At 33.3% G+C, this 22,479-nt stretch overlaps 1 protein-coding gene across 6 annotated transcripts in view; it reads left to right on the forward strand.

Moving 5' to 3' along the window:
• The window catches only part of ZDHHC17 (zinc finger DHHC-type palmitoyltransferase 17), a 128,860-nt gene that overhangs the window by 76,865 nt on the left and 29,516 nt on the right, over positions 1–22,479 (forward strand). For 3 of the 6 annotated variants that reach the window (XR_011075976.1, XM_068560754.1, XM_068560756.1), the window contains exons 10-16: positions 1,214–1,314; positions 8,165–8,289; positions 9,527–9,589; positions 13,216–13,309; positions 14,197–14,280; positions 15,502–15,659; positions 16,332–16,426. Coding sequence is in view for 5 of the 6 variants with exons in the window: in XM_068560754.1 (XP_068416855.1) it covers positions 1,214–1,314; positions 8,165–8,289; positions 9,527–9,589; positions 13,216–13,309; positions 14,197–14,280; positions 15,502–15,659; positions 16,332–16,426 (720 nt within the window). In the remaining variant the exon portion in view is untranslated. Of the gene's footprint in view, positions 1–1,213; positions 1,315–8,164; positions 8,290–9,526; positions 9,590–13,215; positions 13,310–14,196; positions 14,281–15,501; positions 15,660–16,331; positions 16,427–19,150; positions 21,961–22,479 lie in introns of those variants that run through there. The other 3 variants (XM_068560758.1, XM_068560757.1, XM_068560755.1) reach the window with 3 other exon arrangements.

Below are 22,479 nucleotides of genomic sequence, written 5' to 3' on the forward strand. Positions count from 1 at the left end.
TAACATTGTTGTTAAAAATGACTCTAAAGGTACTTTCAGTGACAAAGTCTAACATATAATTTTTAAGGCTAAAATACAGCTTTAAGACATTTCAATAGAAGTAGACTCAAGTTTGTTGAACTCTAAATGTAATATATATTGGTTATTTCTGGGTAACTATAATGCTTGAGCTTACCTTCCCATAGGAATTATATTTTCTTTGATCATAGGCAGTGTGCAAGAAAGAGGTTTGATTTTAGCACAAGGTAAAGTCTAAGCATATGAAGTAACGCTCAGTTTTTGTTTTTGTTTTTTAATTTTCTCTTTCTCCTTTTTTATTTAAACATTGTGATCATGCCCTTTTCTTCTTATCCCTAGATCCTATTCCCCTAAGGTGGCCCATCCAGCAAACTAGGCAGGCATTTATGATCCAGAACTTCCCACCTAATTTCCATTCCTTTAGTACCTTGTTTTCACCAGAATTTCAAAAGAGACTTCTGAAAATAATTCAGAGAGAGATGAGAATGACTGGTAATGCACTAATGTGGTAACTCTCAGGAAGAGGCTTAATTCTAGGTAATTAATCTCATTTTAGTGTTTCTAGGCGCTCCAAGGGGTAGTGTAGGTAGGAATTCACCAATACTCCCTACTTAGTGTACGTGGATGGTTGATCCTGCTTATGTTTAATAAAATTTATCAGTATTTATTTTTCCTGAATTCTGAATGCTGTAAATAATGACCTTTAATTCCTCCAAGTTAGCCAGTTCATTTTCTTTGAGAAGATGTGCTGAAAGCTTAGTGGGAATGTGTAGGTAAGGAGAAATAATGGTGAAGCATAGAGAAAAACTTGGGGATTGCTTTGCGCTCATTTGTTAAAATTATGTCTTTGGTGAGTAATATGCTGGATGATAGAGTTACTATATATACTAAAGTGAGTTATTGATTTAAGAGAATAGGAATACAGTGAAATTCTAAAGTTGAAAAGTACATAGAATATAATTTTAATTCTGATGAATTAAAAGTAGCTTCAGACTCTTGTTGGGTCATTCAGCTGTGCACTCATTTCTTATTGAGTACTATGAAAACAGTATTGATATTTAAGCATCCTGGATTTCTGGGTTTTGTTAAGAGTATACTATACAGAATATATGTAATTTTCATTTAAATAAATAAATATTCTTTTTTACAATGAAATATAGAGTTCAAATTCTATAAAACTTCTTGTGTTTTACAGATCCTTTTTTGATCATTCAATGCATAGTGCATTGCCCCTTGGAATATATTTGGCAACCAAATTCTGGATGTATGTGACGTGGTTCTTCTGGTTTTGGAATGATATCCTTTGGTTATAAAGGTCTTATCTAAAGGAATTTTTGTTTGTTATTTAAACAAATGTTTAATAATAATTTAACAGAGCTGAACTACTCACGATGTGCTACAGTAAAACAGTATTCCTAGAAAAATAAGTATGAACTAATGTATTGTTTTTAAATGTTTCATATTTAATAAATTGCTTTTCAAAGCTGCTTTTAATAACAACATCAGTAATAGTAATAATAGTGACCATTTATTGATTTTTTAAAGGGCATTTTCTTAAATACTTTGTGCTCCATTTAGTGTACATCCTATACAGTAGTACTGTCGTCTCCATTTTATAGATGAGAAAATTTAGGCTTAAATAGGTTAAGCTGTTATTCTTGCCCAAGGTCACACAGCTAGTCTCCAATAAAGCAGGGTAGAAACACATATTTGTCTTATTCTGTAACACTTATTCTGAACCTTTCTACTGAACTGTGATTTCCATGTTTTAGTATCAAATTATTTTCTCTAAATATTTTTTTATTATCACAACGTACTATTTTACTGTGATAGGTAACAGTTAATTTTCTCTTTTGCTTCATGAAAAGCATGTAATGCTGTATGTTCAAATGTTGCTAACTTCAGCGTATTATTTCAATGTGCACTATACTTTTAAAAAGTAATATAATTTGAAGTTGTAAATGTGTGTGTATGTGTGAGATTCAGATCTCACATCTCAAGAAGTCAGATTCACATGTCAAGAAATAAGGACAATGTCAATTTTTGATATTTTTAATAGAAAAAAATCAACCAGTAAGACAGTCTATTTTATTATAATAAAGGTACATGTTTCATAAATGTCTTAATCATTTTTCAAAACATTACTATAAAAAGTATATAAGATTTTAAATGGTATGCATTATTCAGTGACTTTTAACTGTTCTGAACAATATTAATTAATAGCTGGTTTCACTTCACAGTGTTACATGTTTTAATATTGCATTCTTTTTAAGTTGTCTTGTGTATTAGACAAAAACAAAATATGCTAATTTTCTTTGTGAAATGGAGCCTCAGAATTGTAACTACACTTCTGATTCTTATATTTTCACAACATTGTAGGATTACTTTTAGAAAGTATAGTACTTTTTAAATACTTTCTTAGCATAGTGTCTACTGAAATTTTTCCATGTGGCAGTTTTCACTAGCTCATTCTGGGCTTGTATTATACTTTGATATAAAAATTGTTCTTCAGGGATTTATTAAGCATTAGAACTGTCTTATTGGAACATTTAATGAGTAAAACATATCTGCTCATTTTCAGTACCTCATCTATTTTAAATTTATAAAAAGCACTGACCTCTGAAGTGACTTTAGTATTCCAGACATATTTTCTAACTTTGCTTCCTAAATTGGACAGTAAATTTTATGTTCAAGAAAAAAAGTCAGATTCATATCTCAAAATAATTTTAGACTGTTGCTGTACTCTTATTAATCTGTTTGGATGTAAGTAGAGAAAAACAGGATAATTAGTAAAGTAGCAAATAATGAAAACTTTATGCCAGAGAGTTTTATATAGTCTGTGTATAAAGACTTGTGCCTAGGAACATCAGATGGCACTTAAGCACTATACTTGGAGACCATTTTAAACAGCAAAATCACCAAAAACACACAAATGCTAAACAAGAAGGCAGAGTATTGCCTCGTGTAACTCAGCGGGGAATGTGTGCATGGGGCAAGTCATATTTCTTGCTGCTTTGCACATACAAATGACTGCAAAAGCACTGTCAATATTGATTTTGGAGTTACAAATAAATTCTAGCTAGTAGGCATGAGGATCAACTGTGTTAAGAGTTATTTTAGTTCTCATAATATGTTACCCAACTTAAGTGTTTTTGTGGTGGTAATGAGTATTATATTGATGTAAACCATTTGTTATAATAAATTCTTGTTCTTTTTTACTATTCATTAGATAAGTATTACCCCATATACACGTTATATTTGTTTAGTGATTTTCTGGTTTATAGTTCTTTCAGATATGTTGTTTTACTTGGTTCTCAGAACAATTCTTTGAGATTAAAAAAATAAACCACACAAATTGTAATGCTATTTTCTAACTGATGGAAAAATTGAGGTTCAGAGAAGTTGTATGTCTTGCTCAGAGTTACATAGCTAGGTAATTATCGAGAGTCTGATATAGAGCCCAGCTCTTTGACCTGATACAGTGTGTCTTCAAATGCCCTATATTCTACTCTGAACATAAGTTCCTAAACCTTCTTAGAAAGCAATTTAGCAACCTGTAGAAAGGGCCTTTGATCTCTTAATTATTCATAAGTAAATAATAAGAGATAAGATCAAAGATTTATTTACAAGGATGTTTATCATAGTACCATTTACAATATAATAGGGAAAAAATGGAAATAACCTAAATGTCCAACCTGAATAGGAGGAAAGATTTTTCAGTTATGTGACATATGGTACAGTATAAAATAGCCATTAAAATGCTTTTCTAAAACTTAGTGATATGGGCTCATACTTAGAATATAACAAATGAAAAAATACTAAATTGTATTTACAGAGAGATTCTAATTTTAAAACGTGTGAATGATAAGAGCCAGAAGTGAGTACATGTAATTTTAGCTGTGGTTATTTCTGGGTGTGAGATATGTGAGTGATTTTCTTGTGCTTTTATTTATTTGAAAATTTTGTTCATTGACCATACTTCTTTTATAATAATCAAACAACTCTAAAATTCACTGTCGTAAACAGTAGAGTCTACTGTTTATTGTGTTGGCAACACTTTTGAAATAACTTATTAGGAATTTTATATCTAAAAATAATTATTTTTCAGTCAGATCTTAAGCTTCTTAAACCAAAGGTGGATGTGAGGAACTTCTGGAACCTGGATCATTACATATGTAAAAATGAAAACAGTGCAGAATTATCATTTTTGCCATTCTTTCCTATGCATTTTCCTCTTGAGCATTTTTTCCTGTAGTTTACTCTTAGGGCTTCTTCAGTTTTACATGTATCTCTGCTAGTTTTCTTCTTATATTTTCTAAGCTTTTTAATCCCTATCTTTAGGTATCCAGTCATCACCTATGAATTCCAACAATACTGCTATAAATATTCTTGTATATCTTTTTTTGTGCACATGTGCAGGTTTCTGTGAAGTCATTAAAGATACTCTTACAAAAGTTCTTAGTTCACATGTGTTTGACTACTGTGTATAACGAATGATGTGACGGGAGAGGTCAGTGTCTTCCTTTTTGCTCATTAGAGAACTCATTGCCCCAACACACTCTTCCTCACTCAGTTGCAGTATCAACCTCGATATTTATCAAGTTTCCTGTAGTCTATTCGGTTTATTGATCTGTGTGCCTTACCAGTACTGTATTATCATATTACTGTAGCTTTATTCTTAACTCATGATATCTGGTAGGCCAAGTTTCCCAACTTTTTTGTTTCTCAGGAGTATCTTACCTCTTTTTAGCCCTTCGCACTTCTACTTAAATTTTTAAAAATCAGCTCCTTAAGTTCCATGGGAAGCCTAATGCAATTTTGATTGAAATTTTGTTTAAGCTATAGAATAATTTAGAGAAAAATGACTTCTTTCTGATATTTAGATCTTTGCTATTTCAGAATATCCTAGAGTGTGTGGCTTAAACAACAAAAATTAATTTTCTCACAGTTCTGGATCAGGATGCCCACATGGTTGTGTTCAGGTGAGGGCTCTCTTCCCGGCTTACAGACAGTCACCTTCTCCCTGTGTCCTCACATGGCAGGAAGAGAGTGAGAGAGCTCTCTCCTTTCCTCTTCTTATACAGCCACAGTCCTGTTGGGTTAGGGCCCCACCCTTATGACCTCATTTAACCTAATTATCTCCTAAAGAGCCTATCTCCAGGTACAGTCACATTATAAGTTAGGGCTTCAACATACGAATTTGGAAGAGGGGAGGCATGATTCAGTCCATAGCAGAAGTCCAGAGTGGGATTGATAAGAATTCTGACTTTGTCTTTTCATCCACATTTCCCATACTACTAATACAGATGGAGGTGGGATTAAGAAGTACCCCAGGCGGCCTGTCTCACCAGAATCATCTTCTTTCCTTGACCTCCAGTTTGAACTTCATGGTATAGTGTGGTTGTCCTCTTTCCAAAGTTGTTGCTGGCATTTTGCGGGTCACTTGGTTGGTTTGATTTACTGTTTTTGGTTCATTTTGGGGGTATTATGGTAAGTTAGAGCTGCAGTTCACAGCAGGCATCAAAATAACATCCAAGTAGATTAAAGAGTTAAATGGAAAAAGAAGATTCCATAAACATTTAAATGAAAACGTTGATGACAAATATTTGTTTTATTTCTAATTGGAGGAGTGTTTAAGCATAAAAACATAAATACAAATTAAGAATAAAATAATGCGTCTCTTGCTTCTAAATTCGCAACTTTTTTCCTTTACTCAATGCTAATGCAAACATAGTGATCAACAAATATGTATTGCTAGTGGGGTTATAAATTGGTGTATCTTTCTGGAAATAATCTGATGGTAGAAAAATATATATCAAGCTATAAAAATGTTCATACCCAAAGATATTGTTCCCATAGTACTTAATGACCCAGGATATACTGCAGAGCACTTTGGCGAGGCAGAATAGCATAGGTAGTAAGAGCCTAGCTTGTAATAGCAGCTCCACCTCTAATCCATTCTTTAATCTTAGACTGCTTAATTAACCTCTGCCTCAGTTTTGTCGTGGGGATAGCAGCAGGCTTTATCATAGGGTTTTTGTGCAGCCTAAATGGCTTGTAGTCAGTGATAAATAAGTGTTATTTTATTAATGTTAATAAATACACAATGATCTCAATTATGATTAAAAGTGCAGAATACCAAAAATAAAAGGAGTTATCTCTGGGTTGTGGAGTTATTGTTTTTGTCTTTATGCTTTTTAGTGTTTTCTAACTTTCATTAGGAAAAAAGGTTTACAAAAAACAGCCATACCAAAAAATAATTTCTGTTAAATGCTTTAAATTAACTGCACTGATCTATTGCTAAAGCTAAGTTTAAACTACCATTTGAAGATATCTAATCTCTTTACCTTTAAAAAAACAAAGAAATTCTTTAAGGTCATCTGATATTTAATTCCTGAATATCCCTTTCAAATCTGTAGTCATTTACTGAGCTGCTAGTTAACTCCCTGCAAATTTAATCCAGGCTGTAAGAACCTGACCTATATATTTATATGTTAGCACTTTTTGAAACTGTTGTAATAAGATACTACCCTGAAAAATGCCATGGTTCAGCATTCGTTGCACATACATTTATCCAGCTTTATTCTTAAGCGAATTTTGCCTGTTGGAAGAGCTGAAAATTTGACTTTCTGTTTATTCTCTGCTGGTTGTACCCATGGATTTTGGGGAATAAGGATGGTGAAAGTTGGGAGTAAATAGGGAACTGGAGAAAGAGAAATCACTTTTATATATGGCAGGTGATATTAACTACTCTTTCTTCTCCCTTTTTTTCCTCTTGTATTTTAAGTGGTTGTTTAGTGTTTTCATATTTACCAAACAAATATAGGATTATTTCATTCATGAAGCTGTTCTTTCTTACCTGTGCTTCATAAGAAATATGAAGAGTGTGTATACATGATAATGTCCAAAAGTCTTACAGAATGTTTATATGATACTTGTACTACATAAAATCTTTTTTTTTTTTTTTTTTGGGCCGCACCCTGTGGCTTGTGGGATCTTAGTTTCCTGACCAGGGATCGAACCCAGGCCCTCGGCAGTGAGAGTGAGGAGTCCTAACCGCTGGACCACCAGGGAATTCCCAGCATAACATTTTATTAAATCTTTTGGTTTTTTTTTTTTTTTACATGTACATGGGGGCCTTCATAAATATTGAAGACCTGAAGAAGTGACCAGAGTAGGAATCTTTATGCCTTTTGGCAAAGAAACGATGCATTTGTGAAGAAATGACAAGACAAAGGGTTTGAGCTAGGGGCAGTCAGTTATGGGGATGTGACTAGGAACTGTGTGGGGAGACTAGTGGAAGAGAAGGGTTAGTGCAGTCAGTGTGTGAACACAGGTCCCTGTCTGTCAGTGTCCTTCCCAGACTTTGGTGATGAGGCCTTTCCTTTCTTCTGTGGCACAGGGAAGGCACCATTCTCGTGGGAAATTTTGTGGACAGCTTTTGTCCCTACGTAAAATCTTGAAAATGGTATGTTTTGTGTCCCAAAAATGTGTTGCTCTAGCAACATTGCTTTATTTCTCCCAGTGTTATTGAAAATAGTCTTTGATTCTTCACTTATAAGTGCCTAGTACATTTCTTATATTTTCATTAGGTAGAAAAATGTAAACATAGAAACTATTTCTGTTTTAAGCAAGTTTATAAGTACCTTTTCTAAAATGAAGGTCACCTTGAATGTGGGCAAAAATGGCAATGGAGAGAATGTAAAAACAATCTTTTAAATAGATGGGTATGATATCTAAGTGTTTGGTAGATTTTAATGCATATAGATAAAATATTGATAATATGCTAATTACTTTGAACATGAGAAGTCCCTTCATTTTTGTCAAAAGAAATAATGATCATTTAAAAATAATGTATTCACTGACTTAAAAAGTGTCAGATAACCCTACATGATTTAAAGTTTTTAAACAATTCACATTTTTATTGTTTACACTTACTTATGAGCAGAATGGGAAATGTATTTATTTTGATGTAATAGATAGACTAGCATATATAGATGTAATCTATTTTGATGCAATAAACAAACCATCTTGTATTTTTTTGTAGGTTTTTTTGTGTGTGTGTGATAAAATTTTACAGATTATAGGTTTACCTATAATAATAACTAGTTTTCATTGCTTCTTTAGATTCCTTAACTTTAGGTACATCTCAACTTTTTATTTATCCATCTTCCATTCCTTGTCAATAGTATTGCACTTTTCTACAATTTTGGAAAATCTTGGAAATCAGATCCAGGGATTATTAAAGCTACAGAGGAACAAAAGAAAAAGGTAGCAGGATGCAATCTAACTAGTCACATGTGTTTTATTGCCAGATTGTCAGTATTTTTAGCAGATAATAGAGTACAAAAAAGGAAACTAGAGATTTCAAACCAAACTGAGATTTTGTGTAGTTGGTGCTCACCTTTGGTGTTCTTGTGATGTCCGTCCTTACGCTTCCATGACATTTTAAAATTTCATGTTTCTCTCCTTTATAAGGATTATGATTGTTTTGAGGGACAAATACAGTAGTTTACACATCTCTGTAAACCTTCAGCAAATAAATACGCATTCAGTAAATGTTTGTTAAATGACTGTAAATTAGAAGGCCACTAAACTGGTTGATAGTGTAGATATATTGTTCTAATAACTGAAATGTTTGTATATATGATCCAGGGCACCCCTCATCTATAGCTGAGGTATGTAGGAAACTGAATTTATAATCCAAAGATGTCACGGTAAGTAGAGAATTGGATTAGAGGCAATTAGATCATTTTTAAGAGCTGTTTAATCCAGTCTCTGAAAACAGAACAAATCCTGATGAATTATTTCCTATCCACAATGGATTAAAATACTAGTAGGTTCTTACGGTCTAATCTTCCCCTTTCTAGGCTGCATAAAGAGTGCTACCCTTATGTTCCAGTATTCTTTAGACATTACTGGTTATTGATTTGCCAGGTTTTCTTAGTCATAATCCAGTTCTGAAGATTCAGTTCTTTACTGGACTTAGGTTTACATTCATCCCTTAATCATCAAAACCTTATACAGACTAGTTCTTAGGATAGGTCATTTAGTTTTATTCTCAGAGAAATATTCCCATAACTAAATTTAGGGTTGCTTTTTCATATATCCAAGAAATAAAATTCCAATATTCATATTATAATGAAATAGCAGAAGTAAGCAAAGAGATTTTATTATCTTCAGCTGAAAACATTGGTTAATTAAAAATGAGCATTACGTTTGCTGATACTCATATATTTATTTTTATTGAAGTATAGTTGATTTTCAGTGTCGTGTTAGTTTCAGGTATACAGCACAGTGATTCAGTTATACATATATCTATTTTTTTCTTTTTCATATTCTTTTCCCTTATAGGTTATTACAAAATATTGAGTATAGTTCCCTGTGCTATGCAGTAGGTCCTTGTTGGTTATCTATTTTATATTTAGTAGTGTGTATTGATACTCATATTGATGGCACAATAGTTGGTATTGTTCTGTTTTGAATAATTTTTTTTTTTAATTCACAGACAATAGTTGAACTTGCAGAGACAGGAAGTCTGGACCTCAGTATATTCTGCAGTACCTGTTTGGTAATATTTTTTTCTTTATTCTTCCCTCTCTCCTCTTCTCCTACCAGTGGCATAGTGTAGAGAGTTTGGGAAACCAGGACAGTTTCTTTCACTGAGCACATTTCTTGACCCACCCCCACAAAATGCCTTTTAGATCATGGTACGAGAGGAAAGATGGTGAAAAGATGTCTCCTTTCCAATGTGCTTATTCCCCCGATGGTAGACCTTAACTACACTTCTGATTCAGTGGTGCCATTCATTTGTATTCATTCTTATTCTCTTTTTCTCTCTTAAAATGTAATTCAACAAATAAAAAGCTAAGTAATAAAAGTATATAAAATCAAAAGTTTACTATGATTCCCTGATACACTGTTATCCTAATTACATTTTAAGAAAATTTATTCTTATATTTAAAGGTCACAGTGGGAAATTATTAGATAACTTTTAAGACAACGTGGCCTCTAAACTGGTTCAATTAGAGCAGTTATCCATCGGTATTAGAGTGTTTATTCAACTTAGAGCACTATTTTATCATTGATATTAAATGTCATATTCAACCAGGTCATAGATAAAGCTATATATGAAATTAAATGGCATTTACTTATGGAATCAGATATAGTGATATTGACATTGTTTTATTACTATAGACATCTAATTTCTATAGAATAATACTGTTTTGTGTTTCAATGGTTTTCTGCTTAATTTTTATAATTAGTTCTTGTGGAAAATATATGGACTGCCGCAGTGGTTAAACCATATTTCTCTACATGGAAATGGAAATATCCCCAAATCATGCTTGAAACTAAATGCTCTTTTATACCTTTAAGTTATACACTACAACTGAACTAATATCTTAACAGTTGAATAATAATAAAAATAATTGACTTAGTTTAGGATTCTGGAATGAGTTTTTGAAACTAAGCTCTACTTCTACAGATTCATTCTTTTAAGTTGTTTCACTTAACCAAACAGTTGTTTGGTTGTTTGTTTCTTTGACCTAACAGTTATGATTTTGGATGTTCAAAATATATACTGCTTTACTCTTGGTAACAACTTTAGACTGATTCTTTTGTATTTTCAAGCATGCTTTAAAAAGGCTTTTGTTTCTGTGCTTTACAATAGATAATTTACAGAATTGTATTCTTAACATTTAGAACATTTTTATACTCTACTATTCTGTGAAAATATTATTCTGTTCCACAAAGTCAGGTATACATTGCTGATATCCTTGCCATATAGCAAACAGGTTCTTTTTTTTTTAACACTTTATAGGCTATGCATTTAATCAGTTATACCAAATTGTCATTCAAACATTGTGTATGTGCTTTTAGCAGTACACTCAAAACAAGCAGTGATACATGTCATGAATAGTTAGACAACTTCACTAGAGAATTTTCTTTCCATCCTGAACATCGGGGTTAAAAGTATGGTCAGAAGTAAAACAATAACTTTCCATTTTGATAGGAAGACAAGTAATTGATAAAAACAGTTCAATTAAATTAGTTGGATGGTTCTTCAGGGCTGATACAGATTCTTGGGTCAGCTGCCTACCACTGCTGTTGTCTTCTTATCCTGGTGTGGTTGTCATTTGGGGTCAGCAGTCTTTTCTATAGACAGTTCAATGCAGAGGCCCTTCTTAATTGGGAAATATGAATTTAAGAGTTGATTGCCTTCAGTTTCCTTGTGCGTGAGGTACTTGAGAATACCTGATAAGAAGCCTTTCATCTAGGTTGGAGACAGTCCTTTAAATGATGCTTTTTCCAGTATGCATAACCCCTTGGTTATAGATCATGGGGCACCTGATCTTCATCCAAAGATAGATTACAGTGATCAGCTTCAGAAACAAGCTTAGGATATCTTCTTAATAACTCAGTTAAACTTTACAATAACATAACGTAGTAACAAAGAGCTATTTGGGAAGAGAGTTTTAGACGGTAAATACTGACCTCAATTAACAAAACTAGAATTTAACATCTATTGAAACATAACCTTTTCTCTCTAAAAGTACCCTCATTTTTATCAAATATAGCCAAATTATGATTGTAGAAAGAATATCCCAAGTGGAAAACACATTTTCTAACCAGTTCTTTTTTCATTGTGAGAGCATCAGTCTTGCAGTCAGCAAACAGGTTCTTTATTATAGAGTTGCTCAATACAGTTTCATTATTAAGTAAATATCTGATGGTAAGAACAAGACTTTCTCTCATCATAGCATAAACATTTTATTATATAAACATTTTATTATATATTATGTTATCGTAAGCTGCGTAATTCTGGATAGATAATTTGTTATTGTAAAATCAAGAGCTTGTCCTATTATAAAATGATTCAAATTGACAGAGGTATTTGTCATTATATGGGTATCCTTTACTTTGAAAAATACACAAGACACATGTAGATCAGAATTTTCCAAAAATGAATTGCTCTGTAAGTGAACTAAGGCAACTGTTGTGTTTAGGAGCCTTGTGTCAGTTTTTGTGCGGAATTCATTGACAGCTGTTGCCCAAAGGGAGACTTAGCTGAGAGTTGGAAGTAAGGGTAAAATTTGTTTGATATATCCTACTTCTTTCTGCTAATAGATTTAGTCTCATATCTGTGGTGAAGAATAACTTAGCCTTTTCTTGGGTCCACAGATTTTTTTAATACATGTAAGAACTGCATAGTGCACCTATGCCTTTTTCTTAGTACCTCAGAATAGTGTGTAATTTATGCAGACTGTTGGGGAAATGTTAGTGCTTTTATTGAAACACCAATAAAGGATATTATAAAATTTGTTTCCAGCAAGGGTTAATAACTCTCGCTCTTGTTATGTGTCCAGCATTGGGACGAGCAGCTCTTTGAAGGTCACCAGTGAGTTCTTGTATTCACTTGGTTGCCTTAGAGTACTGTAGAGAAAAACATTTCACAACACTTAAAACATCATAAACATGAGTTTTTTATTGCCTGTGAAGACCTGAAGAATGTATTTTATGTTTTTTGAAACAAACAGGGACTGCCTAAACTTCTTAAGCATGTTGTACTTTCTTAGATAAGGTCGTGCAGTTCAGCAGAGGAAGTGCTGTACCTTAATCTGAGATCTCAGATTTCTTTCACTGAAAGAAAGACGTGTACACGTACTGGGATTTTTTGCTAGATTTGTAAACTTTGGGAAGACATTTTATTAGTGATGGGAATTTTAAAAGCTCTTTTTTATTCACTTCTAAATTGACCTTCCTTTTACTAAGGAACCAATTTCATTTTATTAAGCAACAACCAGTATTATGACCATTAATTGCAATACATTTTCATTAAGAAGCCTCAAGAGTGATATTTGAGGAATTTGAGGGCTGTGAATTAAATAGAGTCCCATTCATTGCAACAGCAAATTGTTCTTTGATTCTTAATTATTTTTGTGAATTGATGGTTCTGCCCCATCTTAGGAATTTATATTTTAGAGTAGACTTATCCTCTTCATCTTTGTTGTTGCAGTTGAAATTTTATTAAACAAAAGTGATTTTTGTTTGGTTCTATTCCTTTGGAAACCTTGGTGTAATCCTTTTCAAAAAATACCGGGTTTTTTTCATATTGTATTTTGAGAAAATAAAATGTTCGGCTTTCCTCTCTTAGGTATAGTGCCTTTCATAATCTTTTAACATGCCTGTTAACAGATACGGAAACCAGTGAGGTCCAAACATTGTGGTGTGTGCAACCGCTGTATAGCAAAATTCGACCATCATTGCCCATGGGTGGGCAACTGTGTAGGTAAGTTTTATTAGTAATTTCTAAATATATTGTTCATTTAAATTACTCTAGGTAACTAATGAAGTACAATATTAAAGTAGGTGTAGAAGGTTCATTCTAGCACCCTACAATGCCCCTCGTTCCCCCAGTTATTTTCTGAGTGGCAAAACATCAACTCAGTTGTAAGAGAGAGGGAAAAAGCCATCATAAAATCAGTGTCTAGAAAAGATTGATATAATTTCTCTATCAATTCTCTCTGGTGCCTACTCTTTCCTATTTTATCCATTGGATAACAGTGAAATCAATAAGGAGGCAGATTGTGTTGTTTTTTTAGTTAAACTAAAGAAAGTAAAGCAATAAAAAATATTTAAAGGTTGTTATGTACAGAGGCAGAGAAGAATGACAGATAAGAACTCTACATATCTCAGTGTTCAAGAATGGCATAGTCTGAGGAAATGAACTAAGTGGTCTGAGACGTGGCCCTGGAGATTTTATGAGAGGACAGCAGGGAAACATTACAAATATTGTATGACTGTGTTGGGGAGAAGCCTTTAAAAAGTAGGATTTTAAAGTTTATAAAACTAAAGATAAAATAGGGTTATTTAAACCTCAAGGCAAATAGAATTAAAGCTCAAAATTGTGATTTATTTGGTTCCTTAAGACTCTTTTGAATGAATATCATTGCAGTCACTACATCTTTGTGTGTCATTATAAGCATTTTAATTTTAACAATTTTATTAAAACATTTATTTTCTTGAAGAACATTTTGTAAAATAAATAATGTATGTGATTATTGTCCAAGGTGTATCTCACTTTTCATGGAATTTCCCCACCCCTACCTCACCCCTAGGTGTATTTCCAGTTGTTTTTTCTTAGCTAAAAAAAATTGCTTCTGTTTTGTTCTTTAGGTGCAGGCAACCATAGATACTTTATGGGCTACCTATTCTTCTTGCTTTTTATGATCTGCTGGATGATTTATGGTTGTATTTCTTGTGAGTACAGTTAGTTTTTAATCTTCTTAAAACACGTGTTTGCATACTCATGCTTTACCATATTAACAAAAAATACGATAATGTCAAATGTCTTTTAACTAAAAATTATGGTTTGGGGCACCTCACTACAATGAAGCATAAAGAAAAAATAGATATAGAACTGTCAAACATGTTCAACATAGAGTATAAGAAACAGAATTATCAGTTAATTATCTTTTTAATAGGCTTTGAAAAGCTTCTGGGTAAAAAACACCAACATTTTTCACATCACATGCTTGCTTTACTCTAGTAGTTTATAGACTTTGTGATTGTGCTAGTTGCTCTTTCTTACCAAACAGCTGGGAAAATAAAGTTAAGTTTGCACAGAACTTGAAATGTTTTGAAGAGTAAGGTATAATTATTGCCTATTAGAGAATGTTTAAAAGGTTAAGAATAAGTTGTCATTCAGTGATCATATGGGTATAGTATCTTAGAAGAAATGATGGGGTTTTATTGCACTGAGAACATAATTTGGAAAGAATTTAAATGAAAATATTAGTTACTGTCCTTCAGGGCTTGGTGGTATTTAGCACAAAGATGTATTAGATGCTGACTTAAAAATAAGTCTCGGATGATTTCCTAGTCCTCCTACTCCCACAGATATTAAGAATAATCTCTGTTATTGCCCTAATGAAAAAGGAGGTTACTTCCTCAAATAGGGATTAACAGAGAGAACGATTTGGTCAGAGATCTTTACCTAATTTCTGGCAGCCCAAGACACCTGAGAGAGAGCATAGTCCTGCTCATAACATCAGTTCTTTACAGCAGCAGCTCTCAAAGAGTAGATTTTGTTTTGGAAAAAGCCCCCCTCACCAAGGTGATCTTGTGTTATGTTCCTCCCCTCCAAAGAAGTCTCACATATCTGTATCATCTTATCTTTGTATAAAGGAATTGTCTTTTTACGTATTGTATGTATGCAATACCAATCAAATAAAAACTGTATATCGTTACAGTACAGGTTTGTTTGTTTTTAGGATTGCCTGCTGCTTTTTCTATTTCTGCTTTTGATACGTTTTTTCACTAATGTACAAAGGGATTATTTAAGAGTATAAAAATACTTGCATTGAAAGTCATCAGTTAAATTCTTGGATCGTGTTTTCTAAGTGGTGCCTACCACAAATGTCCGCACGAGGTGCTTGGATGATTATTGAGTAAATTTGAGTTCTTCTGCTCTGATTTTAGACTGGGGACTCCACTGTGAGACCAGTTATACCAAGGATGGATTTTGGACATATATTACTCAAATTGCCACATGTTCACCCTGGATGTTTTGGATGTTTCTGAACAGTGTTTTTCATTTCATGTGGGTGGCTGTATTACTCATGTGTCAGATGTATCAGGTATGTGCAAGTGCATTATTTGTTCTTTAGTGTGCTGAGAACTCTTAAAAATTCACTCCTTGCTTAAAAGATAACAATGTATTCTCTTTGTAACCATTCCTACTTTTCAGTAATTAAAAGTTTTTCAAGAGTTAAAATTTTCAATTTGCTGTTCCTTTCTTCTTCACTCTTTCTCTCCACCTCTCCTCCCTCTTCTTATATTATGAACTTTTAACTTTCAGTACTACTGTCGTCAAAACTTTTTATTTCTCTTTCCTGGTTTACATACATCCAATTGGATATAAGTGTGAGCTTAGACTGATGGTTCCATTAATTTTGTGTGTGTTTTAATATTTTATTACCTACAAATATCAGTATTTATTCAAGAGTTTTTTTAATTAGGATTTTTAAAAAAGCTCCTTCTTAAAGGGGCTGATGGAGAGGTAGTATGTACATAATGTCCATGCCTCCACATACACAATGCCAGGTGACCTGTTTTTAAATATTTTCCCCGTTTAACCAGCTACTTCTCACAGAGTCAGGTGGTACTGTGTAAACCAGCTTGATGATCTCCTGATGGAAAGCCAGAAACAGACTTCATCATTTTTCTCTCCATCCTGATCCTCTTGAGAATTAACTTGTTTTATATTAAATATTCAGAGAGTTAATGGTTTGCTTTCTCTTGCCTCTTAGATATCATGTTTAGGTATTACTACAAATGAAAGAATGAATGCCAGAAGATACAAGCACTTTAAAGTCACAACAACATCTATTGAAAGCCCATTCAAGTACGTACATATCTATGAATTTAATATTTTCTCTTGACATATAAAGTTCCTTACTAACTAAACTCAGCAAATATCTAGTGAGTACATCAAAGAGAAGTATTTTCTTTAAGAATGGCAATAATATATGAAACAGGGAATATTTATTTTACTTAACAATGTGTGAAATAGCTTATAAAACATACCAAATACCAAGATTTCTGCCAGATGAAACATTGGTTAGTTCACCATAACTTTAGTATTTATCACATTAACTGTATATAAATTTGTGATATTCGTTATTTTCCTTGATTATACAATTCAAACTTTATTGACCTACTAACGTTTAGTATTTGTTCTTTAACCTTTCCATCAATTTATAAATTTTCATTCAAAAATGAATGTATCCAGAAAATTGAAATAAGATTTTAAAAAATACAGTTGATTAAAATTTATTATTTAGGGAAATTTCCCAGACTCTAGGGCAGCTACTTTTTGGTGCAAATTACTTACTTTATTTGCCCTCTGAATGATACAAAAATTTCCACACACCTAGTTTTCTTTTCTTTTTTTTTTTTTAATTGAAGTATAATTGACATATGACATTATATTAGTTTCAGGTATGCAACATAATGGTTTGATACTTGTATACACTGCAAAATGATCACCGCTAAAATCTAGTTAACGTCTATCACCATACTTAGTTGCAAAATTTTTTTTTCTTGTCATGAGAACTTTTAAGATCTATTCTCTTAGCCATTTTCAAATGTGCAATACAATATTAACTATAGTCACCATGCTGTACACTACATCCCCAGGGCTTACTTATTTTAGAACTGGAAGTTTGTACGTTTTGAACCCCCTTCGCCTATTTCGCCCAGCCCCACCCCCAGCCTCTGCCCTACACCAGTCTGTTCTCTGTATCTGTGAGCTCGAGTTTGGTTGTTCAGATTCCATGTAAGTGAGATTATGTGGTATTTGTCTTTCTTTGTCTGACTTATTTCACTTACAATGCCCTCACGGTCCATCCATGTTATCGCAAGTGGCTGTATTTCCTTCTTCTTTACAATGGCTGAATTTTATTTCAGTGTGTGTGTGTGTGTGTGTGTGTGTGTGTGTGTGTGTGGCATTTTTTCAATCTATTCATCTGTCAATGGACACTTAGGTTGTTTCCATATCTTGCCTGTTGTAAATAATGCTGCAATGAACATGGGGTGCAGATATCTTTTCAAGTTAGCGTTTTCATTTTCTTTGGATAAATACCAAGAAGTGGAATTGCTGGATCATATGGTAGTTCTGTTTTTAATTTTTTGAGGACCCTCCATACTGTTTTCCACAGCGGCTGCACCAATTTACATTCCCACCAACAGTGCACAAGAATTCCCTTTTCTACACATCCTCACCAACACTTGCTTTTCTTGTCTTTTTGATAATAGCCATTCAAATAGGTATGAGGTGATATCTCATTGTGGTTTTGATTTGCATTTCCCTAAAAATTAGTGATGTTGAGCATCTTCTCGTGTCTGTTGGCCATCTGTATGGCTTCCTTAGAAAAATGTCTATTCAGATCATCTGCCTATTTTTTAGTTGGATTGTTTGCTTTTTTGCTGTTGAGTTGTGTGAGTTCTTTATAGATTTTGGATATTAACCCCTTATCAGATGTATGATTTGCAAATATTTTCTCCCATTCAGTAGGTTGCCTTTTCATTTTGTTGATGGTTTCCTTTGCTGTTCAGAACCTTTTTAGTCTAATGTAGTCTCATTTATTTTTGCTTTTGTTGCCTTTGCTTTTGGTGTCAGATTCACAAATTCATCACCAAGACTGATGTCAAGGAGCTTACCACTTGTGTTTTCTGGTTTCAGTTCTTACATTGAAGTCTAATCCATTTTGAGTTAATTTTTGTGTATGGTGTAAGATAGTGGTCCAGTTTAATGCTTTCGCATGCGGCTGTCCAGTTTTCCCAACACCATTTATTGAAGAGACTGTCCTGTTCTTTTATGTGTATATATATATTTTAATTTGCATTCAATTCAAAGTTAAGAGACAGTGGTTTCCTAATAATAGAAATATTTAAAACTTTGAATTTTACTCAAGCTGCCTGTCTACTGCCATCAAGCTTTTGTGGTGCTATTAATTGTTGCATGTTTGTGGAAAGCATGTAAACCTTTAAATAAAAGCAAAAATAATAGAGTGGATTGAGTAGTTTTGAGAATTCTCCCATAGGCACAATAATTATATAAGGTGTAAAACTGACCGCTTTTCCAAAGGTATTCTTGAAGTTCTAAAATTTTGGGAACTTTCCTTGATATTTCTTTTTTTAAATTACTATTCTTAGGTACACTGTCAAGTTTATGCTATTGATATTATTTTGTCTTTTACTCTCTCAATTCTGGATATAGTTTGTCTCCTTGCCAAAGAGCCACCAGTCAAGGAAAGGTTTTATCAAAAATTGCGTATTAACACAGGAATGAAAGAAATGCAAACTTGAATAACTTTAAAATATCATTGTGTAACCCATTGTATGAGCAAAAGAGAAAAATCAGACCCGTGAAGAAACATGAATGCATACATGTTTTGTAGAGTTATAAGCAGGTTCTTTCTGGCAGGAAACCTGAGTTTTTAAGTTTCGAAAAAATTTATTTAACATTAAAATGATATCAAACTCATATTAAATTATGGTACTAATAGACTTTTTTTTCTTTTTCTTTTCCTTTTCCTTTTTCTTGTTTGGTGGGGGTGGTGTTTAGCCATGGATGTGTAAGGAATATTATAGACTTCTTTGAATTTCGATGCTGTGGCCTCTTTCGTCCTGTTATTGTGGACTGGACCAGGCAGTATACCATAGAATATGACCAAATATCAGGATCTGGGTACCAGCTCGTGTAGCAGCATCTTTATCCTATGAAGCATATTGCTGAGTGGTGCCTGAAAATTGTGTCTGTCCGTGTCTGTCTCGCGCTCGAATCCACATCCTTTGAACAAACAGCATGCTATATGTAGGGCTAAGGGTGAATTTTACAGTCTTTTTTTTCAACACTTTTATTAACAAAGGTAAACACGGACAGAACACACTGCCACTTCTGGGAAGAAGAAAGGTCTTAAAAAGAACGTTAATGGTTCTTAATGTGGGAATTCACGAAATACTCAACTTTTTTGTTTTGTTCTCCTAACATTTTTCATGAAAACAGAGTGAACTTATTCTGTTGACAGACATGGTATACTGATCAGAAATGCTTGATTCTAGCTAAAACTAAATTTATGGTATACAGCTAAATTTTATGATGCAATCTACTATCAGTATTGCATTTAATTCCAAGAAAGTTGTCGTCAGTTGATTCAGACTAGTATTATGTACGTGGTTCGAATGTACATGTAAATACTGTGATGAACATCATGTGGTTTTATTAGGGGTCTACTGTAATATGTCTTCAAAGACACAAGAAAATAATGTTCACCGAAGAATGTGCTAACAATATTTTATTGCTATCAGCTGTTGGCGATGCTGATATATTTCTAGTTCAGTGAAATACTTTTCAGTAACCTTGCTCTAAGGCTTTATGGTCTGATAATAAAGCCCGTGCATGAGTATAGTAAGTCATGTTGTTTCGTTCAACTTAAAAGCCCTACTAAGTGCATGATACACCTCATAGAATGTATGCCGGCACACACTGTCCCGTAAAGCATAAATTAGAGTTTAATTTGACGTGCACACAGTCCAGTTTTTTAAGAGTTGAGCTGTTTTCAAGAAAAGGCAGAACAAATACGTTAATGCGAAATTCTCAAAAATAGAGATAAATGGCTATACTGCAAACTAAAGTGTAGACAAAATAACGGCGTCTAGCTAAAGATGGAGCATGATCTCTGTGCATATAGCACATGCGAATAAAAGAAAAGCTAATAGTACATTCTGGTTTTTAAAAAATGACCTATCAGAAAGAATCTTATCTCTAAGATTGCTTCAATTTCCCCAATATTGAATGTTTTGAAGCTTGTTAATGCTGTCTGAAACAATTTCAGGAAGATTTTCCAATTGTCAGAAATGATGCACTGATCAACTTTTGTTGCAGCATTTCCATATTCTCACGGTGAACTGTTGGCCGCTGCTTCCATAACTGTCGTTTACAGGTTTAGTCCTCTTAAGCGCTGTAGCAAACTGTGGTTCGAGCAACCTGTGGGAAACCTGTGAGAGGGAGTGGGCTGGGGGAGGGCGGGAAAAGGGTAGTCAGACCAGTGACAGATCCTAGACCAGTGTGAAGATGGCGTATCTGCATACAAATAATTTATCAAATAGTTTTCTCTTTGTGTCTCTATGTGTTAGTGTATTTAAAGCTGCTCATTTCATTTCATCCAACCAAAAAGAAAAGGGAGATAATTAATGAGCTTCTAGTGATGTTCAATACCGCTGTTAATAAGCATTATACCCTGCAAGTTCACTGCATGTCTGATGCTTGGTAAAATTAGTATTCTCTGTAAAATGCAGATTACAGGTATTAAAGCAATCGAGTGGTATACCCGCCCCTTGCCTTAGTAAGAGGAGCAGTGAAAATGTATATAGTTGATGTTCAGTATTTCCAAGTACCATTTTTATATAGTAGTTTCTTTGAGCATAAGTCATACATCAAAAGAATTACTCTTAGTGTACTTGGGTGTTTTAATATTAGAAAATTGGCATACGTACTTTATTTTTGAAAAGGGAAGAGATGGGTGTGGGGTGGCAATAGCATTGTGCCATTTTGTCATAGAATGTACAAAATTGGTTAACTTTACAAATGTCTCTGCTAGTTTTGACTACTAATTGGGGGAAACTTTAGATAATTTTTAAATTCCAAGTTATTTATAAAAGGCTAGAATTCATTTTAATTTTCTGTATTTTGAGCCACTTCACGTGAAGACTCAGTTGCAGTTTTTATCGAATACATTTTTATTAACAGTCAAATACAATGGTGGTTTTCTCAGAGTTTGTATGAGAGTGTTGTTACCATGCTCTTTCTTTATGGTACAGTATTCTTTCCAGTGCAAAGGAGATGTCTTTCAGTTAAATAGAAAAAAACAAAACTCTAGATGTATACACGGAAAATATTAGCAATGTTAATGCTTTAGTACTAGCCATCTCATAGTACCAGTGAAATTTATAACTCAGAAATGGTCTGATGGTCAGGAGCCAACCATGCCTCTGTGTACCATCTAATTATTTTGTAGGTCTTGTGTGTGGAACCACTTTAACCCCGTTCTAAAGTTGTGTATGAAGGTGACCCTTTGGGGAATAGTTCATATCAGCTTCATTGCATACTTTTAGCAAATAGGAACTTAACTTCTCGGCTCTAAACGTGAATTACTTCTTTGGAATTTTTTCCTTATTTTGTTGTTCCCAGGAATTTATTTGAAATATTAATAGGCATAAAACAGCATCATTATTATACTTAAGCTATGGATATTTTTATTTTATATTTTCTTTATTTATAACTGTGCCAAGTATTATTTTGCTACTTAACGTGTTACTCTGTGGAAAGAAAAACCTGTAAAGTGTGTAATAAATTAGCTCTCCTTACATAAATTAAATCTGTCAAAATTTTGTAAAATATTAATCAGAATAAATATTGACTCTTAAATGTGTGTTTGGTTTTTTGCTCCGTTCTCTTCAAGAAATTGATGAAACACGGGTAGTGGTACCTGTGATATGAAAAGATTATTCTATATGTTTATATCTGGGTCAACTAGGAATCAGGTGGCAAGACTAGAAATTGGCAAAAGTAGAAGGTGGTGGTAGTATTCTTTTAAAAAAAAAACCAAAAACCAGCAACCTCTAATTCTGTGTGTGTATGTTTGTGTTTGTAATGAATTTTTTTTAAATAAGAGAATATGGTTTTTTTTTAAGAATTTTGTATTCCATGGAGTTAATTAGTATCCTCAAGGACTGTATGAATCTCCAAGATTTAAATGTAAGTATGTCTAAAGACTCTGTAGTAAAACAGTGGAAAAGGAAGCCTACCAAGCATTGATCTCAGTTACTTGAGAAACTCTGCATGACTAAGAAAGCTTTATTTGGGACTTCAAAAAGCAAAAATTATGGAGGAGC

The sequence above is a fragment of the Eschrichtius robustus genome, chromosome 13 (assembly GCF_028021215.1).
Source record: "Eschrichtius robustus isolate mEscRob2 chromosome 13, mEscRob2.pri, whole genome shotgun sequence".
NCBI classification, from domain to species: Eukaryota; Metazoa; Chordata; class Mammalia; order Artiodactyla; family Eschrichtiidae; genus Eschrichtius; species Eschrichtius robustus.